General features: G+C 42.6%; 1 protein-coding gene across 2 annotated transcripts in view; it reads left to right on the top strand.

The window, feature by feature from the left end:
• LOC145351142 (endoplasmic reticulum membrane-associated RNA degradation protein-like) overlaps window positions 1–22,796 on the top strand; it is a 30,022-nt gene extending 7,226 nt beyond the window's left edge. The window contains exons 5-18 of one of the 2 annotated variants that reach the window (XM_080200809.1): window positions 733–822; window positions 1,029–1,126; window positions 2,899–3,035; window positions 4,963–5,077; window positions 6,497–6,599; window positions 7,843–7,872; window positions 9,696–9,764; window positions 12,190–12,360; window positions 12,455–12,538; window positions 14,923–15,002; window positions 16,613–16,732; window positions 17,280–17,498; window positions 18,688–18,801; window positions 21,190–22,796. In XM_080200809.1, the coding sequence (XP_080056935.1) occupies window positions 733–822; window positions 1,029–1,126; window positions 2,899–3,035; window positions 4,963–5,077; window positions 6,497–6,599; window positions 7,843–7,872; window positions 9,696–9,764; window positions 12,190–12,360; window positions 12,455–12,538; window positions 14,923–15,002; window positions 16,613–16,732; window positions 17,280–17,498; window positions 18,688–18,801; window positions 21,190–21,352 (1,593 nt within the window). In that variant the 3' untranslated portion in view covers window positions 21,353–22,796. The remainder of the gene's footprint in view (window positions 1–732; window positions 823–1,028; window positions 1,127–2,898; window positions 3,036–4,962; window positions 5,078–6,496; window positions 6,600–7,842; window positions 7,873–9,695; window positions 9,765–12,189; window positions 12,361–12,454; window positions 12,539–14,922; window positions 15,003–16,612; window positions 16,733–17,279; window positions 17,499–18,687; window positions 18,802–21,189) is intronic. The other variant, XM_080200810.1, reaches the window with a different exon arrangement.
• Window positions 22,797–25,839: the final 3,043 nt, after the last annotated feature.

The following is a 25,839-nucleotide window of genomic DNA, read 5'->3' as shown; positions in this document are numbered from 1 at the left end:
GTATCATCTGCACAGATGCATCTCAGCGACTGACCAAGATTCCTTCAGTAGCACCATTCCAAACTGACCACTACCACCTAGAAGTGCCGCAGATTCATGGGGACACCACTATCTGCACGTTACCTTCCACCCTGACTTGGAAATTATTGCGGGGTTCTCTGGAGCTGAGGTATTGCCAAAACTTCAGCCAGTACAAAAGCTCGCGAATGCCAGTCGAAGACGTACCTTTATTAACCAGTGATCAATGGGAGCGACAACACTGGGCAGTCAAGTAGCTCTGTGAAAGAGATGACCCTGAGCTTTCCAATATAACTGAAGTTACAGTGCTTCAAACCAATAATTATACAGTTCTCAAATCAAATGTTCCTGCTTTCTGTTAGTTATGATTAAATCATCTTCAATATAAATCAATCATTTTTAATTGCATTCTACTTTCTGACATCATGAGATTTCATTAGTCTGTAAAATCTGGATGCTTCCTCTGTCACTAATGCTACGTTGCTTTTGCTTAGCTGCTAACATCAAAGTTAGTGTGAGAATTGAAGACTCTAAATGTTTAAGTTGTTGCACAATATTGCTTGGGACTAGAGCTCTAAAAGTGAATAATGATTCACATGGTCACCTGCTGCTTGGGTCAACCTTACTTAAAGAAATTTAATGTTGGGTAAATTCCTGATGAGTTTTCATTCTAACTGTGAATATTAATATCCAGATGATTTTCCTATACATTAGGTTTTCCTCATGATTGGCAAAGAATGTCCTTTTCTCCTGAGGGATCTATTGACCTCGCAGGAGCTCGCTACTGTGTTTGGACAGAGAGTGGTAAGAATTTATTTTTGTTTAGTTCTATATTAATTAGTGAGCTTGTTGGTTTATTGAATGTTTCTCCGTTACAAAGCACTGCTAATATTTTGTTACATGTCTGGTTTATCTAACCGATCGTGCCCATGACTCTGGTGTTCTGTGTGATTGAGGTGTGTATCAAGTTCTCGTAAACCAATTTTGGTTGTGTCGTTCCCCAAATGCAGATGAATGTCCTGCGAGTGTTCTTAGGTTCTCCACGAAGCTTAAATCTCCGCAACATCATGTGGCATGGATTTGCAGCTCCTGCAGAAATCCCATCCATGTAAGTGTTTGCTTCCAAAAAGTCAACTTACCACTCTTTCATTTATTGAAAATGCAAAGGAAATGTCGACAACTCATTTCCATACAGCGCCCAAGGATGGAAAAAAAGTGGGGAAGTGCAAGGAAAAGCAACACTGGCAAACCAGAAAGTGTAATAGTTGAGGAGGGTTAATTGGAAGCTTGGCCAGAGAAGTGGGTCTTGAGGAGGTTCTTCCAGGACTGAAATTCGAAAGAGTAGGTCTGTAAGGATTTTGGAAAATCAGTGATGGGCATGTGCACCGAAATTGGTAGAGTGGAATGTGTCAGGAGGGGGCAAAAGAAATTACAGATACGAAGCAGGGTGAGACCATGGTGGAAGATGTAAATGACAACCAAGGATTTTAAATATGATCTATTGATGAGGGTGGGAGTCAGAGTAGCCAGCAAGGAACAAATCTGTAAACTGACATGGTACTGTTAATCAGTGTTTGATTTAATTTATCATTATCATGTATTAGTATACAGTGAAAGTATTATTTCCTGCATGCTTATACAGACAAAGTATACTTTCTGTTCATAGAGAACGAAAAGAGAGAGTGCAGAATGTGGTGTTACAGTTATAGCTAGAGTGCAGAGAAAGATCAACTTAATGCAAGGTAGGTCCATTCAAAAGTCTGATGGCAGCAGGGAAGAAGCTTTCTTAAGTCGGTTGGTACGTGAACTCAGAAATTTGCGTCTTTTTCCCGATGGAAGAAGGTGGAAGAGAGAATGTCCAGGGTGCATGGGGTCCTTAATTATGCTGGCTGCTTTGCCGAGGCAGTGGGAAATATAGATAAAATCAATAGATGGGAGGCTGAATTGTGTGATGGATTGGGCTACATTCATGACCTTTTGTCATTTCTTGCGATCTTGGGCAGAGCAGGAGCCACACCAGGCTGCGAAAGAATTCTTTCTATGGGGCATCTGTAAAAGTTGGCGAGAGTCGTAGCTGACATGCCAAATTTCCTTAGTCTTCTGAGAAAGTAGAGGTGTTGGTGGATTTTCTTAACTCTTGTGTCAGCATGGGGGGATCAGGATGATTATTGGTGGTCTGGACACCTAAAAACTTGAAGCTCTCAACCATTTCTACTTTGTCCCCATTGATGTAGATGGACATGACATCAACTTCAGGAAGCTGAAGTGGAGAACAACTACCTTGTTAAGGGAGTTGCTAGTTAAACATGTGACATTGATTGTCCAAAAGATAGAGACAGATGGAACATTTTGGAAGTGCTTCTTGTGGATTAGTAGTGAGGAAATGTCTTGCAATAAACCAGCTTGAATCTAAAAGACCAGTCTGGATTGATTCTTCCATCGCAGCCTCTTGTTGTGAGTACATAAACCACTGCATCATAATTCAGCTGAAAAGCTTTTCAGTATTAAGGCTCACTATGTAGCCAGCAATTCCAGTTTCACACTGATACAGTTTTCTCACCTGATGCAGGAGCAGCCCTCCGAAAGCTCATGATTCCAAATAAACCTGTTGGACTTTAACCTGGTGTTGTGAGACTTCTTGCCCCAGTCCAATGCTGGCATCTCCACATCATCTCGTAGAACAGATGTGGCCTGACCTGCTATGTGTTCGCAGCATTTTCTGTGCCTGATGTTTCTGTTTCTTGTTTTAAATGCTGACAAAGCTGCTCTATATTTCCAGCATTTTTGGTTTTTATTATCCCTGAGTCTTGTGGAAGTGGGATGTCCATTCATTTAAAAGTAAACCGTCTGTCTGTTTCATTGTTATCTAATTATCTCCAGGTACACCTCCATGCTGCTGTTCCTAACAGCTGGATTAGGGCAGATACTGGAAGGCGTCCTGCCTCTGAGAGATCTCACACTTCTCCATCGACCTTATTTCAAATTGACACAGCTGGAGGAGCTGACTGTCTTCCCTGGTGAGCCTTGTGAAATGAAGCTGGAAATTAATTGTAGAACTCTTTACTGTCTCAGGAGAGGAGCATCTGAGCTGCAAGATTGTAGCTCCGAGTGCCCCCCCAACTGACCTGTGTCATGGAGTCATAGAGATTTACAACATGGAAACAGGCCCTTCAGCCCAATTTGTGCATGCTGCCCTTTTCTTTAAAAAGGCCCTAAGCTAATCCCAATTGCCCACATCTGGCCCATATCCCTCTACACTCATCCTACCCATGTAACTATCTAAACGCTTTTTAAAAGATAAAATTGTACCCGTCTCTACTACTACCTCTGGCAGCTTGTTCCAGACACTTAGCACCCTCTGTGTGAAAACATTGCCCCTCTGGACACCTCTTTCTGCACTCTCACCTTAAACCAATGCCCTCTAGTTTTAGATCCTCCTACCCTTGGGAAAAGATATTGACTATCGACTTTGTCTATGCCCCTCATTATTTTATAGACCTCTATAAGGTCACTCCTCAGCCTCCTATGTTCCAGAGGAAAAAATCCCAGCCTATTCAGCCTCTCCTTATAACTCAATCCATCAAGACACGGTAGCATCATAGTAAATCTTTTCTGCACTCTTTCTAGTTTAATAATATCCCTTTTATAATAGGGTGGCCAGAATTGCACACAGTATTCCAAGTGTGGCCTTACCAATGTCTTGCTCAACTTCAACAAGACGTCCCAACTCCTGTATTCAATGTTCTGACCGATGAAATCAACATGCCGAATGCCGCCTTCACCTCTCTGTCCACCTGTGACTCCACTTTCAAGGAGCTGTGAACGTGTACCTCTTGATCTCTTTATTCTGTAACTCTCCCCAATGCTGTACCATTAACTAAGTCCTGCCCTGATTCAGTCTACCAAAATGCATCACCTTGCATTTGTCAGCCCACCGGCCCAATTGATCAAGATCCCGTTGCAATTGGAGATAACTTTCTTCACTGTCCACTGTGCCACCAATCTTGGTGTCATCTGCAAACTTACTAACCGTGCCTCCTATATTCTCATTCAAATCATTAATATAAATGACAAGTAACAGTGGGCCTAGCACTGATCCCTGAGGCACACCGCTGGTCACAGGTCTCCAGTTTGAAAAATAACTCTCCAAACCAATCTTTGGCTTCTATCAAGAAGCCAATTTTGCATCCATTTAGCTACTTCGCCCTGGATCCCATGAGATTTAACTTTATGCAACAACCTACCATGTGGTACCTTGTTAAAGGCCATGCTGAAGTCCATGTAGACAACATCAACTGCACCCCTTTTACTTTGTCCTCATTTAGTTTGAGTGTGTTTATTTGGTTTGACCTTTAAAAGAGGACCATGATTGTTTGTTATTCAATCGCCACTTGGTGGCAGTGCTAAAGGAGGTCAGGTACCTGAGGAACAGAATGAAGCAATCAACACTTTCAAGAAGGGAATATTTTCCAATTTGTTAATGGCCATGTGGGTATTGATTATTTGTTGTGTCTTGCAGCACAATAGGAGGCCATTTGGCCCATCATACCTCTACCAGCTGTTTAATAGAGCTCTTCAATTACCACCAGTGAAGCACTAATTTTTCAAGCTTGTGTATAATTTCCTTTTAAGGCCTACAATTGAGTCTGTTTCCACATCCCCTTTCAAGACAGTACATTCCAGATGGTAACAAGCTATAAGGTTTTACAAAAAGAATCATTATTTGCTCTCTGCTACAACTTTCTTAAACTGACGTTCACCAAATGTTACTGGTCTCTTCCTGAGACTGGAAGGACAGGAATTATCTATCTAATTTAACATCATGGTATCAAACGAGGGTGACGGCTAACTGCTGTAAATGTAGAGACCTAATGACAGATTGTACACTTGAGATTATACCAGTCCTGCACGTATAATGTTAAGTGTGTTTTTTTTAAAAAATAGATGTTAAAGAGGAGACTATTGCTGTGGCGGAGGATTTCATTGGGAAATCAGATTTTGTAGTGGAAATCATGCTGCCTTACTGGAGAGAGGCACTTGCAGCTTATAGAAATCAGCGGTAAGATAAAAATATATTAGTCTGTTTTGGCTTTGCTCGAGTCGGAGGATTGTGTCTCAAGAGGAGTTTGAGTTTCTCATTTATGAGGCAATGTTACACTGTTGGAGATCTGTCTTTTGGATGAGATGTCAAACCGGAGTCCCATCTGCCCTCTTGGGGAGTCAATGGCCTAGTGATATTACCGCTGGATTATTAATCTAGAAACCCAGCAAGGGGACTCGGATCTGGGGACCTGGGTTCAAATCCCGCCACGGCAGGTGGTGGAATTTGAATTCAATTAAAAATATCTGGAATTAAGGATCTACTGATGACTATGAAACCACTGTCAATTTTCAGAAAAAAATCCATCTGGTTCTCTAATGTTCTTTAGGGAAGGAAATCTGCTGTCCGTACCCAGTTTGACCTATATGTGACTTCAGAGCCAAAACAATGTGTTAGACCCTCAACTGCGCATGGGCAACTAGGGAAGAGCAATAAATGCTGGTCAGCCAGCAATGCCCAAGTCTCAGAAGAGAATGTAAAAGATCCCATAGTGCTATTTCAGAGAAGACCAGGGGAGTTACCTCTGGCCTCTCGGCTAATATTCCTTAACCAACAGATGATCTGATCCTTACCAGAAAGGTGTTTGTGGGCCCACACTTCAAAAGTAGTTCATTACCTGTAAAGCATTTGGGGAGATTGTGAGACACTACGTTAATACATTACAGTGCATCGCTACATAAATCTTCCCCCATCCAAATCAGTTTTTCAGCACTTGGCCTGTAGCCTTTTATGCTGTGCCGTTTTAGGTGCTCATCTAAATACTACTAAAATGTTGCAAAGATTCCCACCTTTACCACTCTTTCGAGCAGAGTCCTAGGTTCCCACCATCTGCTGGGTGAAGACTTTATTCCTCAAATTCTTTAAATATCCCATAATTACCTTAAATCTATGCCCCGTGATTATTGACCCGTTTATTAAGGGGAAAGGTTTCTCCATGACTATGTCCTTCAATCAGGTCCGCTCCTCAACCTTTTCTGCTCTGAGGAAAACAAAACCCAGTCTAACCAGCCCCTCGTCATAGCTGAAATGATCCAGCCCAGGTAACATCCAGGTGAATCTCCTCTGCGCCCTTTCAAATGCAATCGCACTCTTCCTGTAGTGTGGCGACTAGAACTGCACACTACTCCAGCTGTGTCTGAATCAGCATATTACACAGCTCTATCATAACCTCCCTGCTCTTATATTATTTTTAAGCACACTTGAAAACACTAAAATTCCAGATTTAGACCTGGTGAAAATCAGCTCAGAATATACTACAAAAATTGTAGCATCGAACAACCTTTGGGGGTCAGTTGTCAGATTTCATTAAGACTTGATTTGACTTTAACTGTTGAAATGTTACATTGCTGGAAGGTGATGTGAATCTTGTATCCGCAGGTATGCAGACTGTGTAATACTGCTACTACCTCAGCTGGAGATGGGACTCCGCAAATATTTTACAACAGTTAATAACTGTCCCAACAGACTGCTGACCGCAGAGGTAAACACATTTGTACCTGAGGGGGTAATCTGCTTGCCTTCATTCAGACAGTGCTAACCTGTGTGTCCACAAGATGAGAGAATGGCAAGGCTCATTTATTGCTTGCAGCATGCTTTGGGAATTCCTCAGAATATGAACTTTATTTCCTCAGCATGACATAGGGTCTCCCTGAATCTTTCCCACCTGTTTTCATTACCCATCATACTGTGGATACAAGGGTAGTGAAATTTGCATAAGGGCTACATTATGCTGAGTTCAGACCCTTTACATTATGTTAAATCTTCGCAATATACTGCTGATAAAAGCAGAGTGCCAATGATAGGACTTGAGCTTCTTGCCCCTTCACTCTCAAGACTCGTTACACTTTCTCCCACTATTATTCAACTCACCCCCTCAATATTCCTCATCTCCTCTGGCAAATCTCATTCGGTTTCTTTTGACATCAGTCATCATCTCTGCTTCCAAAACTCTTGTGAACAGCAAGTTCCGGCCAGGAGCAGCGCGGTGGCGCAGTGGTTAGCGCTGCTGCCTCCACAGTGCCAGGGGCCTGGGTTTAATTCTGGCCTTGAGTGACTGGCTGTGCAGAGTTTGCATGTTCTCCCCATGTCTGCATGAGTTTCCTTCCTGGTGCTCTTGTTTCCTCCCACAAGCCAAAGATGTGCAGGTTAGGTGGATTGGCCATATTAAATTGCTCTTTGGTGACAGGGAGATTAGCAGAGTAAAATATATGGGGTGATAGGGATAGGGCCTAGGCAGGGCTGTTGTTGGTGCAGGCTCGATGGGCTGAATGGTTGTAGACATTCTATGATTTCGGGTCGTTACCAATCACTTTTTAACAAAACAAAATTCCTCTCACATCCTCCCCCCAGCCTCTCTCATCCAAAATCTTAAATCTGGGTCTCCTAGGCATTGTACCATCAACTAATAGGAGCAGCTTCTCTTCAGTACGATTGTGGTCTTGAAGAAAAAAGGTCCAGGGAGAGAGTAAACCTAAACTGTTGTTCCTATTTCGGAAGCACTTCACTGCAGCATGGCTTGGGCCAGTCGTCATTTCGGCTACGTGAGCATCCGAAAAAGGGGAGTCAGGGAAAAGGAGAATTCAAAATATGAATGTATGTCCAGTTTGCTCCAGTGAAGCTGCTGTTTTAATTGGTGTGCAGCTGGGATATTTCTGAAATTCACGTAAGCAGAAAGATTTGCTCCCCTTTTCGAATAGCATTGTTTTTATTTTCTTTTCCTACAGTCCACAACACTCTACACCACATTTGATGAGGTGAGTTTGATTTCTGTGATGGTTAAAAATGTAACTTTAACTGCTGCTTTTTCATTGTTCCTGTTACTAATCAAATATATAACTAGCTGCCGAGTTCTATCTGGATCGCACTAATGAATACCCAGGAAGAGAGGATCATTGAATTAGAATTATGTGGTACAGAAGGAGATCATTCAGCCTATTGTGCTTGTTTTCTGAAAGATCTATCTATTTTGTGTCGGTCTTTATTTATTTGTTCATTGTTGGCTAGAGCAGCATTTATTGCCCATCCCGAATTGCCCTTGAGAAGGTGGTGGTGAGCTGCCTTTGTGAACTGCTGCAGTCCATGTGGTGTAGGTACATCCACAGTGCAAGACTTCCAGTATTTTGATCTAGCTACAGTGTAGGAACGGCGATATATTTCCAAGTCGGGATAGTGAGTGGCTTGGAGAGGAGCTTGCAAGTGGTGATGTTCCCGTGCATCAGCTGCCTTTGTTCCTCTTGGTGGTAGAGGTCATGGTGAAAGTGGCCTTCTTTCTCCTTAACTCTGCAGATTTTTCTTAAGTTGCCTTTTGAAAGTTACTAATGAATCTGTGTTCATCACCTTTGAGGCAGTGTGTTCCCGAACTCGCCTTTCCCACCTAAGTCCCCAGATTTTTCTTTGCCACATGCCTTAAGTCTATGTCCTCTGGTTACCAACTGTCCAGCCATTGGAAACAGTTGCTCCTGTTTCTCAGCTCTGTTCAGTTGGAGACGACAGCAGCATTGCGGCTCATTAATGCTGCAAGTGATTTTACTGTGAGGTTAACTAAAGCAGGTACTAGCAGCAAAAGTAAAATTCCTGTTTAAAAAACACTGTCAGTACCTGCACAGATCAGAGACATTTATGTAAAAGGGCTAGAGATTTCTCCCTGGTGATCTGGCCAACTAAGTCCTCACCTTACAGGTCACTTCCTTTGTGGGATCTTGCTATGTGCAGCTTGGCTGCAGTGTCCTTACATTACATAGCAGTGATGTTAAAGACTCCAGAACACCATTTTGAAGAAGAGATATTTACCTTCAAGCAAGGTACGTTCACTAAAATACATTGAATGGGTTGTGTTTGTGATACTTTGCTATGTGCATATTGGCTGTTCTATTTGTTACATTATAGCAATGATTACACTTCTTAATTTGTTATTGTCACATCTATTAGTATACAGTGAGAAGTATTGTTTCTTGCGTGCTATATGGACAACACAGAAGGAAATGAGAGAGTGCAGAATGCGGTGTTACAGTCATAGCTAGGGTGTAGAGAGAAAAACAACTTAGTGCGAGATAGGACCATTCAAAAGTCTGATGGTAGCAGAGAAGATAGACACTTCAATAGAACAGCATTGCCTGGAAAGCAATTTGGGATTTTCTGAGGTTGTGAAAGGTGCTATATAAATGCAAATTCTTTTTCTTTACCTCTTGGGGTATTTCTGGATTTTGGGGTGCAGGGGGCAGTGGTACACAATTTCTTTCTAAAAGAAGCTGAATAGAATCCTAGCAGTTTTGTTATACATTTGATGGATTGCATCTATCCGGGTGAGTACATCAAATTTGTAAATGTAAAGTGCCAGTTAACACGTGCATCCATACAAATAATTCAGAATTGACATTACATTTTCTCTTACAGTGCAATGTTATTAGTGACAGCATGTGAATATGGCAATTGTGTGAAAGTATATTTCTCAAAGCGTTCACAACTATCATGAGCTCTCTGGTTTCCTGCAGAAGCAGTAGAAAATATCAAGATGTTTGGTATTTGTATCCCTTATTCTGAAGCCACGTGACTCATAGCAGGTTGCTTTTCCCTACAGATGCTGGCAAAATATCTAGAAAATGGTGTTAAAAATCAGCTTCCTCCAGCTCTGGGAGATCCTATAATGGTAAGTCTCCAAGTCTGGCTCCTGTATTAGTTGTAGCATAAGGGTCTGGCACATAGAGGGTTAATGTGGAACTGAGTGCAGTACCACCCAGACAGTGATGTAAGCAAGCACATGACCTTCATCTCAAGGTCAGTTGGACAGAGCTGTGCGCATAAGCAAGCAATGGGATTGCTCCTAGCTTGAATCCTTTCCTGTATATATGTACATGGTTTTTCTAGTTAACCAGCTTAAGACTACAAAGACCTCATGAAGGTCAACCAAATGTTATTCAACATCCTACAACAGGAGTGGTGTGTATAGTAAACCCTGGATTGGTTGTTAACTGGTTGCAATTACTTGGGAGGGAATAAAGCAGTAGGTATAGGGTTGAAATCTCTCGTAGCAATCACATCCTGCAACTTTGTAATTGGGGCATGAAGTGAACAACTCACACAAAAGAACAAGAAAACTCTGGCACAAGAGTGTTGCGCACACAATTACACAACACCCGCTTTCCTTGCTCTTTTACAACAGTCTTCCATCCTCTACAAATACTCATCTAGCCTCATATATTCCCCAGGTCCTTGTCTCTGTAGCATTTCAGTTGCAGGCTGGGTGAGCGGTTGTTGTTTCCTTCTGATTGCAATCAGCGGTTTATAAATTGCTATAATGACCTGGATTAGATCACCTCACGCATGGCAAGTGCCTTAAAGGGACAAGCCGTGTTATCAGCTAAATATTACGGCCGAGACTGGCATTGTAGAGTACTTGTGAGCGCTCCTCAGAGAAGAATTGCCTGCAGGTTAAAGACAGTTTTGATGTTTCACCATTCTGGCAAATTGCCTGTCCTGGGAGATGACATGGTGCAGGGACAGAGTTGAGAAGAGTTTCTTCGTGATGCTCCATGAGTTCTATAGACTAGCTGATTTTTTGACGCCATCATTGTCATAAGTTGCACACTTTAGAGGCAAGTCACTGTTACATTGCAGCAAAAAAAAAACAAAGCTGCCTAGCGTGGATGTAACAAGTACAAATTAACAAAGACCCCAAAAATAAAAGCAACGTACCGTGGATGCTGAAGATCTGAAATAAAAATAGTAAATGTTGGATAAACTCAGCAGATCTGACAGCACCTTTGGGGAGACAAAGAGTTAACATTCTGAGCCCAATATTACTATTCTTTGGAATTCTCCAGCATCCTCAGTACTTTGTTTTTATTAACAAAGAACCCAAAACTAGAGTAAGTGACAGTTTTATACTGCCTATCATGCATATGTAATGGGTATGGCAGTGTGCTGGCTGTGGGTGTGATGGGCTCAGGTTTCAGCAAAAAATCTGGTAATTGTTTGGACTGACTTTGGGTCCGTAGAGACTGCTGGATTGCTGTAAAATGGGAGCAATTTCACTGATTTCCCTTCAGAGCAAGAAAGCTGTCAGTCACTGTGGCTCGTGTGATGTGACTGACCTTGCTTGCTTGTGATATGACATGTGAGTGCTCTGAAATGGACAGACAAATCTCAGTTATTTACACAAAATTGGGACCACCCAAGTTTGCATCCTGTAAGTAAGTGAAAAGAAATTGTGAAAAAAATCTCTCTCCCTTGTGTTGATTGAATAAGGTTGATGGTTTTGAAAACAGATCCGTGATGTTCCCTTGTTAGTGGCCCTGGGATCTGGGAACACTGGGAAGATAGGCAGTGGAGCTATCGACATCGTTTTGCTTCTTTGGTTTTCTTTTTCGGTCCATGTTTGTGTTACTACTTCCTCTTCTGGCATTACACTCAATTTCTTCTTTGATTGTTGCCAGGTCAAGGTCGTTAAGCCTTTGTTTCCAACGTTCACACTGTGCTTTCTATCTTTTATTGTACTTTGAAGCCCTCTTGATTCCTGAACTTCTACCCTTGATCGAATCCACTTGTTTATCCTTCTATCCATCCAGCTGATTCTGAGCATCTTCCCCCTCACGCCCCCCTTCAAAAACCAGTGTTGCATCCATAGCGTGCAACACTCTGAATTAGTGTCTGCACTCAATAATGTTTCAGCTTCATGCTGATGCCTTGGGACTTCCAGACACTGCTTATGTCATTGGCCACTCCTGATGCTGCCACTATGTAACCTAGATTTTATTCTTGAATGTAATTTAGGTAATTATCATCGAGCCAAGGTGGATTGTCCACTGCTTTTATCTCAGTGCTCCCAATCCTGACTTTTCTATTGCCATTTAGAGTCATCGTGTGGAGATGCCGGCATTGGACTGGGGTAGGCACTGTAAGTAGCCTCACAACACCAGGTTAAAGTCCAACGGGTTTATTTGGTAGCACGAGCTTTCGGAGCGTTGACCGTTCATCAGGTGAGAGCCATTAGTGCTAGGGTTGCATCTAGGAAACATTGGTTCCAGAATAAGTGGTTGGCTAAATTCTCATCTCTCATCGGATCTGTTGTGCAGGAAATTCTCTGGGACCTGTTAAACCACCAGGAAGGTTTTCGGCTCCGAGACCACCTGAGTCACGGCGAGCTGGATTTGAAAGTGTTTCCCAGAGAAATGGCCAGTCACGTGGTGGCACTGGCTGTCGTTTTACTACATCACTGCTGGAGGGGGGACAATGGAGTTGCTGCGGTAACTAGATAATTTTACATTCACCGTTTATTTAAAGTAGCTTTTGTCGCGTGTGCATCTCTATAGGTCTAATGTATGGTGTCTGCTTATGCAGGAAGACAAGTGCCTGAGAATGATCATCAGTTCCATGCCTTCGTACTGCTCCCGGTTCCACCCAATTGGAAGGCTTAAACAGCAGGTACCCCCAGAACTTCTCTGCTTAAAATTGTCTGGGGAGTTTTGCATCTCTGTTTCTATTTTAATGCAGATATTCGGTGAATGTTGTCTGTTGCTCACTGTACAATATAATGCCGCACTGTCCTAACAGCACAAAGCAGGAAGAGCTCTCCTCCACCCCGATCTGGGTTTTGTTTTGTTGTAGATTGTCCAACGGCAGAATTTCTGGTTTACAACATTTGCACTGACGTTCTGCAGTCATGCAATGCACCCAGCATGGTGGCAGAGATGGCATTTACAGGAGGGGCAGGGAGGCCATACTATTATAGGATTGCCACAGGAAGAGGCCATTTGATCCACTGAGCCTGTGCTGACTCTTTTAAAGAGCAAGTTGTTATCCCTCAAGTCAGTTCGCTGAAACGTGATCTGGTTAGAGCATTGCTGCTTGTGTAAGTTTGCTGTGCACAAATTGGCTGTTGCATTTCCTACATTCGAGTTGACTGCACTTCAATATGCACGTTCTCTCTCCCTACAGCATCCTCGTTGTCTGGGATTGTGTAATCATTATACTATAATTTCACTATGAAGTAAGTGAGTTAGGCAGCCCCCAAGATCTTGGCTGTTACAGAAGTTGAACCTGCACTGTTGCTGTTATTTTGCATCAAAATCCAGCCAAGTAAACTAACCGACCCTGCACTGACGCTAAAGCGATTATAATATGCTATGGTTTGTTGTTTTTCTGAAAGATTATACTTTGTTAAATTTATAATATTTATAGTGATAATGTCATAAATTGCCTTTGCTTGTCTCTCATTTATTGCTATAAATGAGACATTTTGTGGGTTTTGAATTAGAACTCTCAAAATGCAGAGAAAGCAAAAAATCCATGTAAAGCAATGTGGAATAGAAATGTGAGGTGTTTAATTATTTAATTATAGGAGCTCTGGCCCAAATTTTTAATTCCTCTCCGGCCACAGGGGAGGTGCCAGAGGATTGTAGGGCGGCTAGTGTGGTTCTCCTTTTCAAGCAGGTTTTAGAGGTAAACCAGGGAATTACAGACCAGTGAGTCTCATATCAGTGGTAGGGAAACTATTGGAGAAAATTCTGAAGGCGAGAATTAATCTCCACTTGGAGAGGCAAGGTTTAATCAGGGATGGTTAGCATGGCTTTGTCAGAGGGAGGTCATGCCTAACAAATTTTATTGAATTTTTCGGTGGATATAGACATGAAGATGAGGGCAGTGCTGTTGACATAGTTTATGTTGAGTTTTAACAAAGCTTTAGACAAGGTCCTACGTGAGAGACTGATAAAGAAGGTAAAAGCACATGGAATCCAGAGTAACTTGGCAAATTGGATCCAAAACTGGCTCAGTGCTAGAAGACAGAGGGTGGTGGTAGAAAGCTGTTTGTGTGATTGGAGGCCAGTGTCCAGAGACACATCACAGGAATCAATGCCAAGACCCATATTGTTTGTGATGTATATAAATGACATAGATTAGAATGGAGTGAGGGGAAGAACAATAAGTTTTTTTTCTGTCATCCACAAACATACTAATCAGACCACTTATATTTTCCTCAAGGTTGTTTATATATTGCAAACAGTGGAAGTCCCAGCACTAACAGGATTCTTTCCTCTGCTTTATCCATTTTTCTTTTGGCCATCTTGCTGTTCGTTAATGTGAACTGCAATGATTTGTGCCAGGGAGCTGAGACCGTCATCCACAACCTGAGTTACAATGCCAGCCATCCTCTCCATGCCTACAACATAACTGTCACGGTGAACAAAGCCCCAACCCGACTGCCTCTGATCACTTTGATCAAATGAGGGTTTTCTTAACTTCGTTTAGCTCCCCTTCACTTAAACGTAACCAAGATCTTTCAGGAACATAGCAAGGATTATACGCTCCAATTAGATAATCATGGGCTGTGTTCAGGATTAAAAAAAAGAAATAAAGTGAGTAGTGTCGATGCTCACTAAAACGCAGCCGTTCCCACACTTCCATCACATGATCCTGGGAGCTGCACTGTTAAAAGTACTGTACTGAGTTGGCAGTAAAGAACTTCAGTACATCCTGAAGAGGTGACATGAATACAATTTTAAATTGATTGAAGATGATTGTAGGTTTAAAACAAAAATCAATAAAGTAGGTTGACTGGCTGCCTTATTTGCGGGCTCTGGTGTTGCATTATCAGAGCTGAAATGGTAGTTCCAAACTGAGCCCGTTCAGAATGGATTAGCCACTGATGTGCCTTCATATCGGGAGGAGAAGCTGCCGGTTGATTTCTGAGCAAGAGTTCCTTCTTTCTTCAGTGCGAAGTTGGCCTTTCAGTGAACAGAATGTGAGAGCCTGTTATTGATTATTGATGTTTCAGAATGCATATTCAATGCAACTGCTTATTCTTGCAGCTTCGACACTGCGTTGAAAGCCTCCAGGAGTGGAGTGAGATGCCCAGACCCACCCTAGGACAAACAGCAGAGAGATCTGGGTAGGAAAACCATACTACCGGCAATTAGATACTGCTGCTGTTTAAAAGCATGAAGTTACAGCTACCTCACTAGCCTGAATGGTAAAGTAGTGAGTAGTGGAATGCAGTCTGTGCAGAGTTATCTGATGTTGTAGGGGTTGGCAGTGTGGGTGCTACCGTTGGCGTCAGTAACCATAGCTTAGGACGAGTAAGTCTTTCAAGATTTTGCTGTTCCTTGTGTTATCCTTGTTCCTCTGCAGGGTGGTCAGTAAAATCATACCTGGTTGCATGTTAATCATGGTATTTTTAAAAAATGACATCTCTTGACCTATTAATTCACGGGCAATCTCAGGATTGAGTCCTGGTTAGTGTTATACAAAATTAACCTCTCTTAGCTTTGGGCTCCTCACAATTGACTTTGGTTTTCCCTAGCTCTAGATGGAAGATTCTTCATATCTGAATTGGAAAGTTGAGTTGAAGTCCCACTCCAGAGACTTCACATAATTCCAGGCTGACTGTCCCAGTGCGTTTGAGGGAGTGCTCTCCTATCAGAGGTGCTGCCTTTTGCATGAGATGTTCGGGCGAGGCCTCACCTGTTCCCTCAAGTGGATGTAAAAGATCCCACTGGGCTCTTGAAGAACCAGAAGCGTTCTCCCAGCTGTCGTGGTCAAGATTTATCCCTTCATCAACATCAGAGAACAGATTATCTGGGTTATTATTATATAGCTGTGGGAGCTTGCTGTGCACAAATTGGCTGCTGCGTTTCCTACGTTGCAACAGAGATTACACTTCAAAAAGTACTTCGTCTATAAAGGGTTTTTGCAGTGATCTAGGTTTGTGAAAGATAGAATCATAGAATCCCTAGGCTGTTGGGCCCATCGAGTCTGCACTGACCACAATTACACCCAGGCCCTATTCCCTAACCCCACATATTTACCCTGCTAATCCCATGACAAGGGGCAATTTACATGCCCAATGCAGCTGACCAGCATGGCTTTCGGACTGTGGGTGGAAACCAGAGCAAACCCGTACAGACATGGGGAGAACATGCAAACTCCACACAGACGGTGACCGAGGTGGGAATCAAACCTGGGCCCCTGGTGCTGTGAGAGACCTCTGCTGGAGTAGCACTGTGCCATCCCGGAATGCACCACCATTGCAGATAGGATGCTATATAAATTCAAGTCTTTTTATCCTGGTGTAATATAACCATTCCTAATCACCATGCTGGAACATGCAACCTATAGAGCTTGACCTGGAAGACACTACAGAGTCTGCTGGCATGTGCTGGTCTTGGTGTGAGAGCAAGCTGGATAAGGTTCGTGCTGCTGCTGGAACTGTAGGCTCACACAGGTCACTGTGTCCCTACAGAAAGAGGAAAACGAGACTGGGGTGGAAAAACGGAAACATATTATCGTAGGAAGCATGTAATAAATGCTTATTCTCATGCGCAAGTGGACAATGGAGCAAATGTATTGATCATTAACTGAATAATGGAGGAATAATAGTATTAACTTAATGGGGAAGATATTGAATGTTAATTTAACAGGACAAGTATATTTGCTGTTAAATTAATAATGGGAAACTGTCATTGATGTTTAAAATGTTTTGTACTTGCTGCCATTCCATAGGTCTGATCGTTCCAGTCTCACAGGTTGTCTGTTGAAGGAACTTGTTTCTAACCTGATAAACCGACTGCGAGTTGTCTATGACAGAGAGCTTAATCCCTCCCAGTATTTATTAGTTGAGGGGTAAGTATCATGTTCCAGAAATTGTTTAACTGTTTCACCGTTTTCTTTCGATGATGCGTTGAGGTCAGTTCTCAACATGTTGTGGTAACAACATGAACATTGTAGAGTCCTAGAGCTGTAATGAGCATCGCTGCTGTCAGTGCACAGCGCAGATAGGAACAGGAGTACGCCATTCAACCCCTCCTAAACTGTTTTGGCATTCAGATAGTATCTTAATCCTGTCTATCCACCTTAATTTCATTCCTCAAAACCTATCTCCATGATTAAGTTTGCGGTCACCTTCCCTAATACCTCCTCCCATTGTTTGCTGTCGAACTTTGTTTGATAGAATATCTGTGATGTTCTCTGAGACATTTTATTATGGTAAAGGTTGTAATATGCCTTTAAGAGATGTCAGGATGATATCACTAGAAGGGAAACCTAAGGTATCATAACACAACAAAGGCTATACAAATGAATGTTGTTCTGTTCTTTCTGAGCTCTTCACATTGGTGTGAGGTGTCGACAATTCTACAGTTCTATCTGAGGCTGCCTTTTCCCATTGCAGGCAGCTTCATCTGGTAACTGAACTGCTGGCTAGCCACATGTGCACGTTGTATTGCCCACGGGCCGTTCTGGAAGTGGTGTCATTACTGAGGAAAATGACCTCTCAGTGCCTGACTGTTTCGGAGCAGATCACGAGTGGTGCTGCGTCTCGTCACCAACAGTGGCTGAACAAATCCCTGCGGTCACGGCAAAGACAGAACTATCTTCGGATGTTGGACAGGTAAAGTTTTGATGTGAGGTATTTTATGTTTCGACAATGCTTGAGTTCCCTGTCTATTGCTGTTTCAACCTTTTAATTCAAAAATGTATAAAAATTACTTCTGCAAGTGGAGCTCTCTGAGCAGTTGAGTGTTTATGACACAAGAGTAGAATCCCTAGAATTAGCTACTGAGAATCTCGAACAAGAGTGACTTGTCCTGTCAGTCTGCTCATCTATATGGGGGTGATTTGGTGCAGCTCGATATCCTGTATCATGTCTCTCAAATCTCCACCTGCACAATTTACTACCCATTCTGGTTGTATCACAGCTTGGTATGGCTCCTGCTCTGCCCAAGATTGCGAGGAACTATAAAGGCTTGTCAATGTAGCCCAATCCATCACGCAAACCAGCCTCCCATCCATTGACTCTGACTACACTTGCTGCTGCCTCGAAAGCAGCCAGCATAATTAAGGATCCCACGCAACCTGGACATTGTCTCTTCCACCTTCAGCCTATTGCATTTGCACCAGTCAAAAACAACCATCTAACTATTCCAATCCCATTTTTCAGCAACTTGGCATTGCAAGTGCACATCTTCTCTATGAACGGTATGTTTTGTCTGCATACAATACTTTTCAATGTATGTTAATACATGTGACAATTATAAATCAAGCCATGCACTGAAAGTTTGCACGTGCATGTGTGTGAGTTGTACGAGCACGTACACTTGTGTGCAATCTTCAGCGAAAAAGAGCTGAAAAAATTGAAGTTACCCAATAATGCAAATTAAGGCGTCGCTGAAATGGCAGTGGAGGTTTTGAGTATTTTTATTTCTATATACATCTAATTGACAGGTAATTCTAACTGAGCACCTTTGAACTTAGGAAAGTAGACGGTATTTCCTTGTTGCCTGTATGAGTCATGATGTGGAGATGCCAGTGTTGGACTGGGGTAAACACAGTAAGAAGTCTGACAACACCAGGTTTAAGTCCAACCGATTTATTTGATAGTAAACTCACAAGCTTTTGAGGTTTCCCTCTTCATTCATCTGACGAAGGGGGAAACCTCGAAAGCTTGTGAGTTTACTATCAAATAAATCGGTTGCCCGTATGAGTCCCAGGGGTATCGTGGAAAGTTCTGTATGAATGTATTGTGTTGATGTATCCAGTGGGTTTGATCAGTCAGGTTTGGAAACCATTATCTTTTACAGTGTTCAGTATTTGCACCACGTTTTCAGTCTACTCGTTCTCCTCATAACCGTGGAACTGCTGTATGTACGGACAATGAGTGATAAAACTTCTTCTGAATGTCACTGCTACTTGAAGTGAGTACCGCAGCCTACAGATCACTTGTAATGCCAATATTTAATGAAAAAATAATGTTGCTCTGGTTTCATTGCCAGTATTGTACTTGTAAACATTCCCCTCAATTCTGGGTTTACATCACAATGTTATGTAAATTGGTTTCAGCCTGGTAATGATACTGTCACGGTGCATGGCAAGCTGCACTGCTTTGCCAAGCCCAATGTTGGACCAATCCAGTGGAAGTCCATGGTCACCAGTGGCCCCTCGAGGCTTGATACCTGAAGAAGGAGGGGATCATGCTGCACCCAAAACATTGGGTACAACAGATTGTAGTTGGGAAATCAAACAGCTGATTTTGAAATACCATATTGATTTGTCTCATTCTTTTTGTCTGTCTATATTTACCAGGACCACGTCCAAACTTTGACTAGGGCAGCAACACAGTGGTTAGCACTGTCTCAAAGCGCCAGGGACTTGGGTTCGACTCCAGCCTTGCGTGACTGTGTGGAGTTCTCACGTTCTCCCCATGTCCGTGCAGGTTTCCTCCCACACTCCAAAGATGTGCAGGTTAGGTGGATTGGCTGGTGTCCCTGGTGTCAATTAGGGACACTAATTGCCCCTTAGTGTCAGGAGGACTAACTATGGTAAATGCATGGGGACAGGGCCGGGATGAGATTGTGGTTGGTGCAGACTCATTGGGCTGGATGGCTGCCTCCTGCACTGTAGGGATTCTAAATATTGAATCTGTGGCTGACTGCTGCTCCTGTTTCTCATGATCATTTGTATCCCACCTCACCCAGAAGGTGGCTTTCTCTTTTGAACGTTTGTGATTGTGCCCCCATCATAACAAATCCCAGGATAGTAGAATGATACAAAGAAAGAGGCCGTTCAGCCCATCCTGTCTGTTCCAGTTGTCTGAAAGCGCTATCCAGTTTGTTTTATTGTATTGGAGGTGAAGGGGTATGTAGTTTGTCAGGAAATCTGGGAGATGCTAAAATACTTTCACTGTAACTCCATTGCAGTGTTAATGTAAGCCTACTTATGACAAATAAATAAACTTTTAACTTGATACTGGCGGGGGAACCATTGACTATCCTTTAGTGATCTTGCCTTGCTCCACCTCAAACCTGAGGTGAGAAGAATGAGGAATCATATTTGCCCATTAAATGTTAATTAATTGCCCCTCTCCAAGGATGGTGGCTTTACAGCCAGAGTGAGGAGACTCTTGCCACAGAAGAACGTACTCATGTAACCTCTCTCCAAACTTGTAAACCACAACAGCAGTCACCTCTACTGACCGGTTGTTGGGGAATCGCTATTGGCGGCCATGCCTTCAGTGGCCCCAAACTCTGGAAATTTCCTTCCTAAATCCTTCCACCCATCCAATTTCCTTTCTTAAGACCCTGATTAAAACCTACCTCTTTTGACCAACTTGTGGTCACCCCACTTAATATCCTGCGTATTTTGATGTCAAATTTTATTCCTGTGAAGCAACTTTGGGATGTTTTGCCATGATAAAAGTGCTATATAAATGCACGTTGGTCTTGCTGCATGAAACCTCTTGCCTTTATGATTTTTCCTACCAGTGTTGGACCTTTTTTAAAAGGGGGTTAGCTTAAATGGTGGATGGACTTTTTGGTCGGCTTGGGCCAAAGGGCCTGTCTCTGCAGTGGATTCCATGATTCTATCTGTTGTTTACTCGCTCCTTGACATATCTCTGTCCCTCTGTACTGATGCGACACAAATCATTCAGAGCGGATACACCCTGAGAAGCACGTGTCTTTAGGATACCTGCAACCCAGGGGCCATGTGTGGCCCACAAGATATTCTGTTGACCGCTCACTGGATTGCCACATCCCGCTGGTTTCCAACTACGTAGTTTTTTTCCGAATGGTACAACTGAATTGCTCGGCACATAAAGCAAGGACAAGTCAAGTGAGGTGCGTGCTGATTGCTCACAACATTGACTGTGAGAGCCGTACGCTCCCTCTGTGTCCAAAGTGTCAATATATCTTTTGTTCGTACTATTTGAATTCTGTTAATTTTTAAATGAATAAACGTATTCTATAATTTGCTATGAAATATTTAAGTTGAAGTTTATTTGTTATTGTTACAAGTAGGCTTACATTAACACTGCAATGAAGTTGCTGTATTCGGCATGTATTAAATGTATTTTATCTTATTCACGGGGTCATGGTTATTAAACAAGCCCGATTTTCAATCTTGAGGTTCACTGTGTTGAAGGAAGTCCCCCCACTAGCCTAGGTTCCCCATCACTGCCCTAAGATACCTCTAATACTGAGCAGAATTAATGAGCTTTCTCTGTGCTTTGCTGACAAATTAATGATTATTTAAAAAATGCCTGTCGTGTGTATTTTCTTAAGTAAATCGGGCATTTCCATTTGCAGGTTTCTGAAGTCATTGTTGCAATACACAGAAAATATGGTGACATACACGAGCTCGGAGAAAAACAAATGGGATGAGAGCTGGGACCTGACTGAAAAAATGTTAGTAAAAGTGAAGAACTTTTACAACAGATGGCATAAAGTGACAACAGACTGTGCAACATGAACACGGTGGGAGCATTTAGTCTTGATCTAGAATGTATATATGAGAGAGAGATAAATTATATATATTTTAATATAGTGTATTTGCACACTTATAATTTCCTGATTATTCTGAAGGTGCTTGCAGTTTTATGGGTGCAGGTATAACAGATATATTTAGGAGCCTCAAGCAGTGATTATGCAATGTTTTATGATGGAGAGTGTCGCAGTCATTCTCAGTCCTGTCCGTTCGTGCGCCCTGGGAAGCGATCAGAAGCAAAGACCCTGGACTGCCTTCCCCTCTCTAGTTGCCCTGATGCCCAGAGAGAATGTTTTAAGCTGCTGCCGAGAGGAGCTGATGGAGCAGGGGCTGGACCCAGAACCCTCCTTATCTTTTCATCTTTACTCCCAGACTATGTGATGCCTTCATCCAACAAATTGTCCAGGGAAGCCCTGCAGTCACAGTCTCAATCATTGCAGTTTTATTTCTCTGTGCCGAGGTCTTTCCCCATTCCACTCCTCCCTGACCTGAAGGCATTGTGTCCCAGCTGGGTACAAGTTCCACCAATGACCTTGGCCTTCAAGTACCGTGTAATGATTAATAATGGCCTATTCTGCTGCTGGAGGCATCAGGCTGCACAAACTCGCTGTCCTGTTGGCGAAGTCAGATTCCAACCAGTATTGGATTCCCAGACATTGACACCTCTTAATGAGTTTGTCTGAAAACCTGAACACTCAGTACAGGGTGGGATTCCAACTGGGAACACTTGATCAATATCACCTACAAAATACTTAAAGAGATAGATAGGGTAGGTGAAGGTAAGATGTTTCCCTTAGTTAGGGAGTCTAGAACTGGGGTCAGAATTGCAAAATAAGGACAAACCACTTAGGACAGAGGTGAGAAGCGTTGCCTTTACTCAGAGGGCTGTGAATATTTGGAATTCTCTACCTCAAGGGGCTGTGGAAGTTTGGTCATTGAGTATGTTTAAAACAGAGATTGATAGACTTCTGGTTAACAGTAAATGATTATGGGGATAGTGTGTGTAAAAGGAATTGAAGGGTCTTATCAGCCAAGACTGTATTGAATGCTAGAGCAAGCTGGATGGTCGAAGCGGCCTACTTCTGTTCCTATGTTCCTAACTCAGATTCTGAGTAAACTTACTGACATCTCGGAAAGCCTTATAACTCAAACCTTAAAGGCACAAAAGTACAAGTAAAAATTTGGAACAATAATGATGCACTGATGAAGAGTAATCTTTTTCTCTATTATTCATTCATTGGATGTGGGCATCACTGGCTGGACCAGCATTTATTGCCCTTGAGAAGGTGGTGGTGAACTGCCTTCTAGAACCACTGCAGTCCATGTGGTGTAGATACACCCACGGTGCTGTTAGGGTGAAAGTTCCAGGATTTTGACTCGGTGATGGAAAGATGATATATTTCCGAATCAGAGTGCTGAGTGGCTGGAAGGGGAATCTAATAAAAGTTGAATAAAAAGTCATTGTGAATAGCTTGATTAATACTTATTTTATGCCTATAGGGCATTTAACCCTTGCTGTTGGCTCTGACCTCCATTACAGTGCTTGTGTGTGCATGTGTAAAGAATTTACAGTGTGGAAGGGAAATATAATAAGAGTGAAGAGACAGCACCCAAATGTGATGAATTGAAATTAAATGTGTTTTCAGTTCAAGGTGAATCACATCAGTTTTGGGTAGTTCCAAAATTAAATGGACAACCTAGCAGGTTGGTGGTCAACATGGGGGTTGCTGTCTCCCTAATGCTCAAAACCATCTATAATCAAAAATTGAATCGTTTGCAATCAAAGCCAGCAGATGTCACCCTACACCGAGGAAATCGTGCTTTTAAGAGGACATTCCATAGTCAAAGGGGAGTGGGCAGACTGGAGACATACCACTCCATGTGGTCTGAGGAAGATTTCCAGCTCTCCTGCTGCTCTTGGCTAGAGAAGATAATTTATTTATTAGGGTCACAAGTAGGCTTTACATTAACACTGCAATGAAGTTACTATGAAAATCCCTTAGTCACCACACTCCAGCGTCTGTTCGGGTACACTGAGGAAGAATTTAGCACAGCCAGTGTACCTAGTCAGCATGTCTTTCGGACTGTGGGAGGAAACCAGAGCACCCAGAAGAAACCCATGGAAAGCATGGGGAAAATATCCAGACTCTACACAGTGACTCGAGCTGGAAATTGAACCTTGGTGTCTGGCGCTTTGAGGTAGCAGTGCTAATCAGTGTACTACAATGCCACCCATGTAAAGTTGAATTGGAGTGCTGTGAACATATTAGTTGATTCTAGAGCATAGAACGTAGAAAAACCACAAGTTGCGCTGATGATATCCATACCTATTAGGCTTACCTATAACCCTCAATTCTATTAAGTTCCATGTACTCATCCAGAAGTCTATTAAAAGACCCTATCGAATTTGCCTCCACCACCACTGACGGCAGCCGATTCCACTCACCCACCACTCTCTAAGTGAAAAACTTACCCCTGACATCTCCTCTGTATCTACTCCCCAGCAGCTTAAACCTGTGTCCTGGGGAGTAGGTACACAGATCTAAAACAGATCTCTGGAGTACCTTTGAGAAAACCGTGTATTTGAAAAGAGGCTTGGGGCCCATGAAATGAGTATAGGTGGCAAGATCAAACAAAACAGTCTGAGAGTCTCAAGGCCAAAACAGTACCCTACTCTGTACATCCCAAGATAGAATTTGAACAAGTAAGACTTGTAGATACAGGAGTCCTAGTATCTGTCAGTACCAGTGACTAGGCAACCCCAATTGTGCCTGCAATGAAGCAGATTAATTTTGGAGATAACAATAGCACTCACTTTATTCCAACAGTCCAATGATTAGATCTTAAGCAGCCTATAGGGGCTACAAAGTTGCCTAGAAGCCGCATTGAAACGCATAATCAGAAAAGGTAAGTGTGGCTTTCAAATGTCAATACCGTATTTAGACCATGTGGTTGATAAAGAGGGTTTGCAGAAGGCACCTAAGAAGATGGAAGAGGCATGACCAGTGAGTATAACAGTTAAGATTGCTCCTAGGGTTAATCACTGTGGCAGATTAGTTTCAATTCTAGCAACCCTATTTGAACCATTTGTTGTGCACAAAACAAACAAGGTGATGGACATCAGTTAAAGAGTTAGAAGTGTTGGCTTTCAACCGCTACAACGTGCTTTTGCATTGCCTGATGGAGTTGGAGTGGTGGTGTCACACATACTACCGTCGTGAAGAAAGACTAATAACTTTTGCATCTCTCACTTTAACAAGTGCTGGGATGAAATTACACCTGATTGGAGAATGGGGCACTTCCATAGTATGGAGATTTCACCAATCATAGTTGTCACTTCTCGTTGCTGACAGATTGACAATCATTTTTAGGCTGCATAAAGTATTCCATTGCTCGCTGCAAGCAAGCGTAACAATTGTATTTAATTTCTGCTCATTCCTATGAACTAAAGTACTACCAGTTATAGAGCCATGCCAGTGTAATAATTACCTTTGCCTACTGGTCAAGTGCCACCCCAGAAGTGTTTCCAACATCTTGTATTTTTCACAGCACACATCTCATGTTCATTAGCATATCAGGAAGGATCGTGATGGGGAAAGTACTGGGAATGGGAGGATGGTGGGAACGCATCCTGAACTAAAACCATGTATTTCCCAGAAACTCAAGTTGACTACAGAGTGGATCTTGTGGGGAATGAGGGTAATAATTCCTCCACACCTGCAACAAGGCATACTGAAACAATTGCATGAAGGATATCCAGGGATAATTCAAACGAAAGGAGGAGCTATTTTTGGCTGCCCAGACTAGATGTGCAGGTCAAAGGAAAAGCACGACTGTGTCAGTCATGCGTGCAGGTAAGGAATGCATTTCCACTGTCACCATTACATGTGTGGGAACGGCCTAAAATGCATTGGCAATGTTTGCATATTGACTTTGCAAGTCCATTTGAGGGGCACCTAAGATCCTCAAACAGCACCTATCAAACCAATGACCACTTCAGCGAGAAGTACAAGGGCAATAATTACATGGCAATATACCTGCAAGTTCACTTCCAAACCATTCACTGTCCTGACTTGGAAATATATTGTCATTCCTTCACACTCGCTGAGTCAAAATCCTAGATGCCCCTCTGTAATGGCATTATGGGTCAACCCATTCAAATGATTCAAGGAGGCAGCTTTCCACCACCTTTTCAAGGGCAACTAGGGATGGGTGATAAATGCTGGCCTAGCCAGCGATGTCCATGTCCCACAAAAGAATTTTGTGTTTGTGGTTGTCATTACACATTTCAAATAGCTGAATATCAACAAAGAAAATTGCAGCGCAGGAATAGGCCCTTTGGCCTGCACCAACCATACTGCCCAACTGAACTAAAGCCCCCTACCCTTCTGGGGACCTCTAATGCCGTCCTATTTGTGTATTTGTCAAGATGCCCTTAAAAGTCGCTATTATATCTGCTTCTATGACCTCCC

The sequence above is a fragment of the Carcharhinus amblyrhynchos genome, chromosome 12 (genome assembly GCF_965287045.1).
Source record: "Carcharhinus amblyrhynchos chromosome 12, sCarAmb.v2.hapA, whole genome shotgun sequence".
NCBI classification, from domain to species: Eukaryota; Metazoa; Chordata; class Chondrichthyes; order Carcharhiniformes; family Carcharhinidae; genus Carcharhinus; species Carcharhinus amblyrhynchos.
The sequence above is the reverse complement of the archived record's forward strand: the minus strand, read 5'-3'. Positions and strand labels throughout refer to the sequence as shown.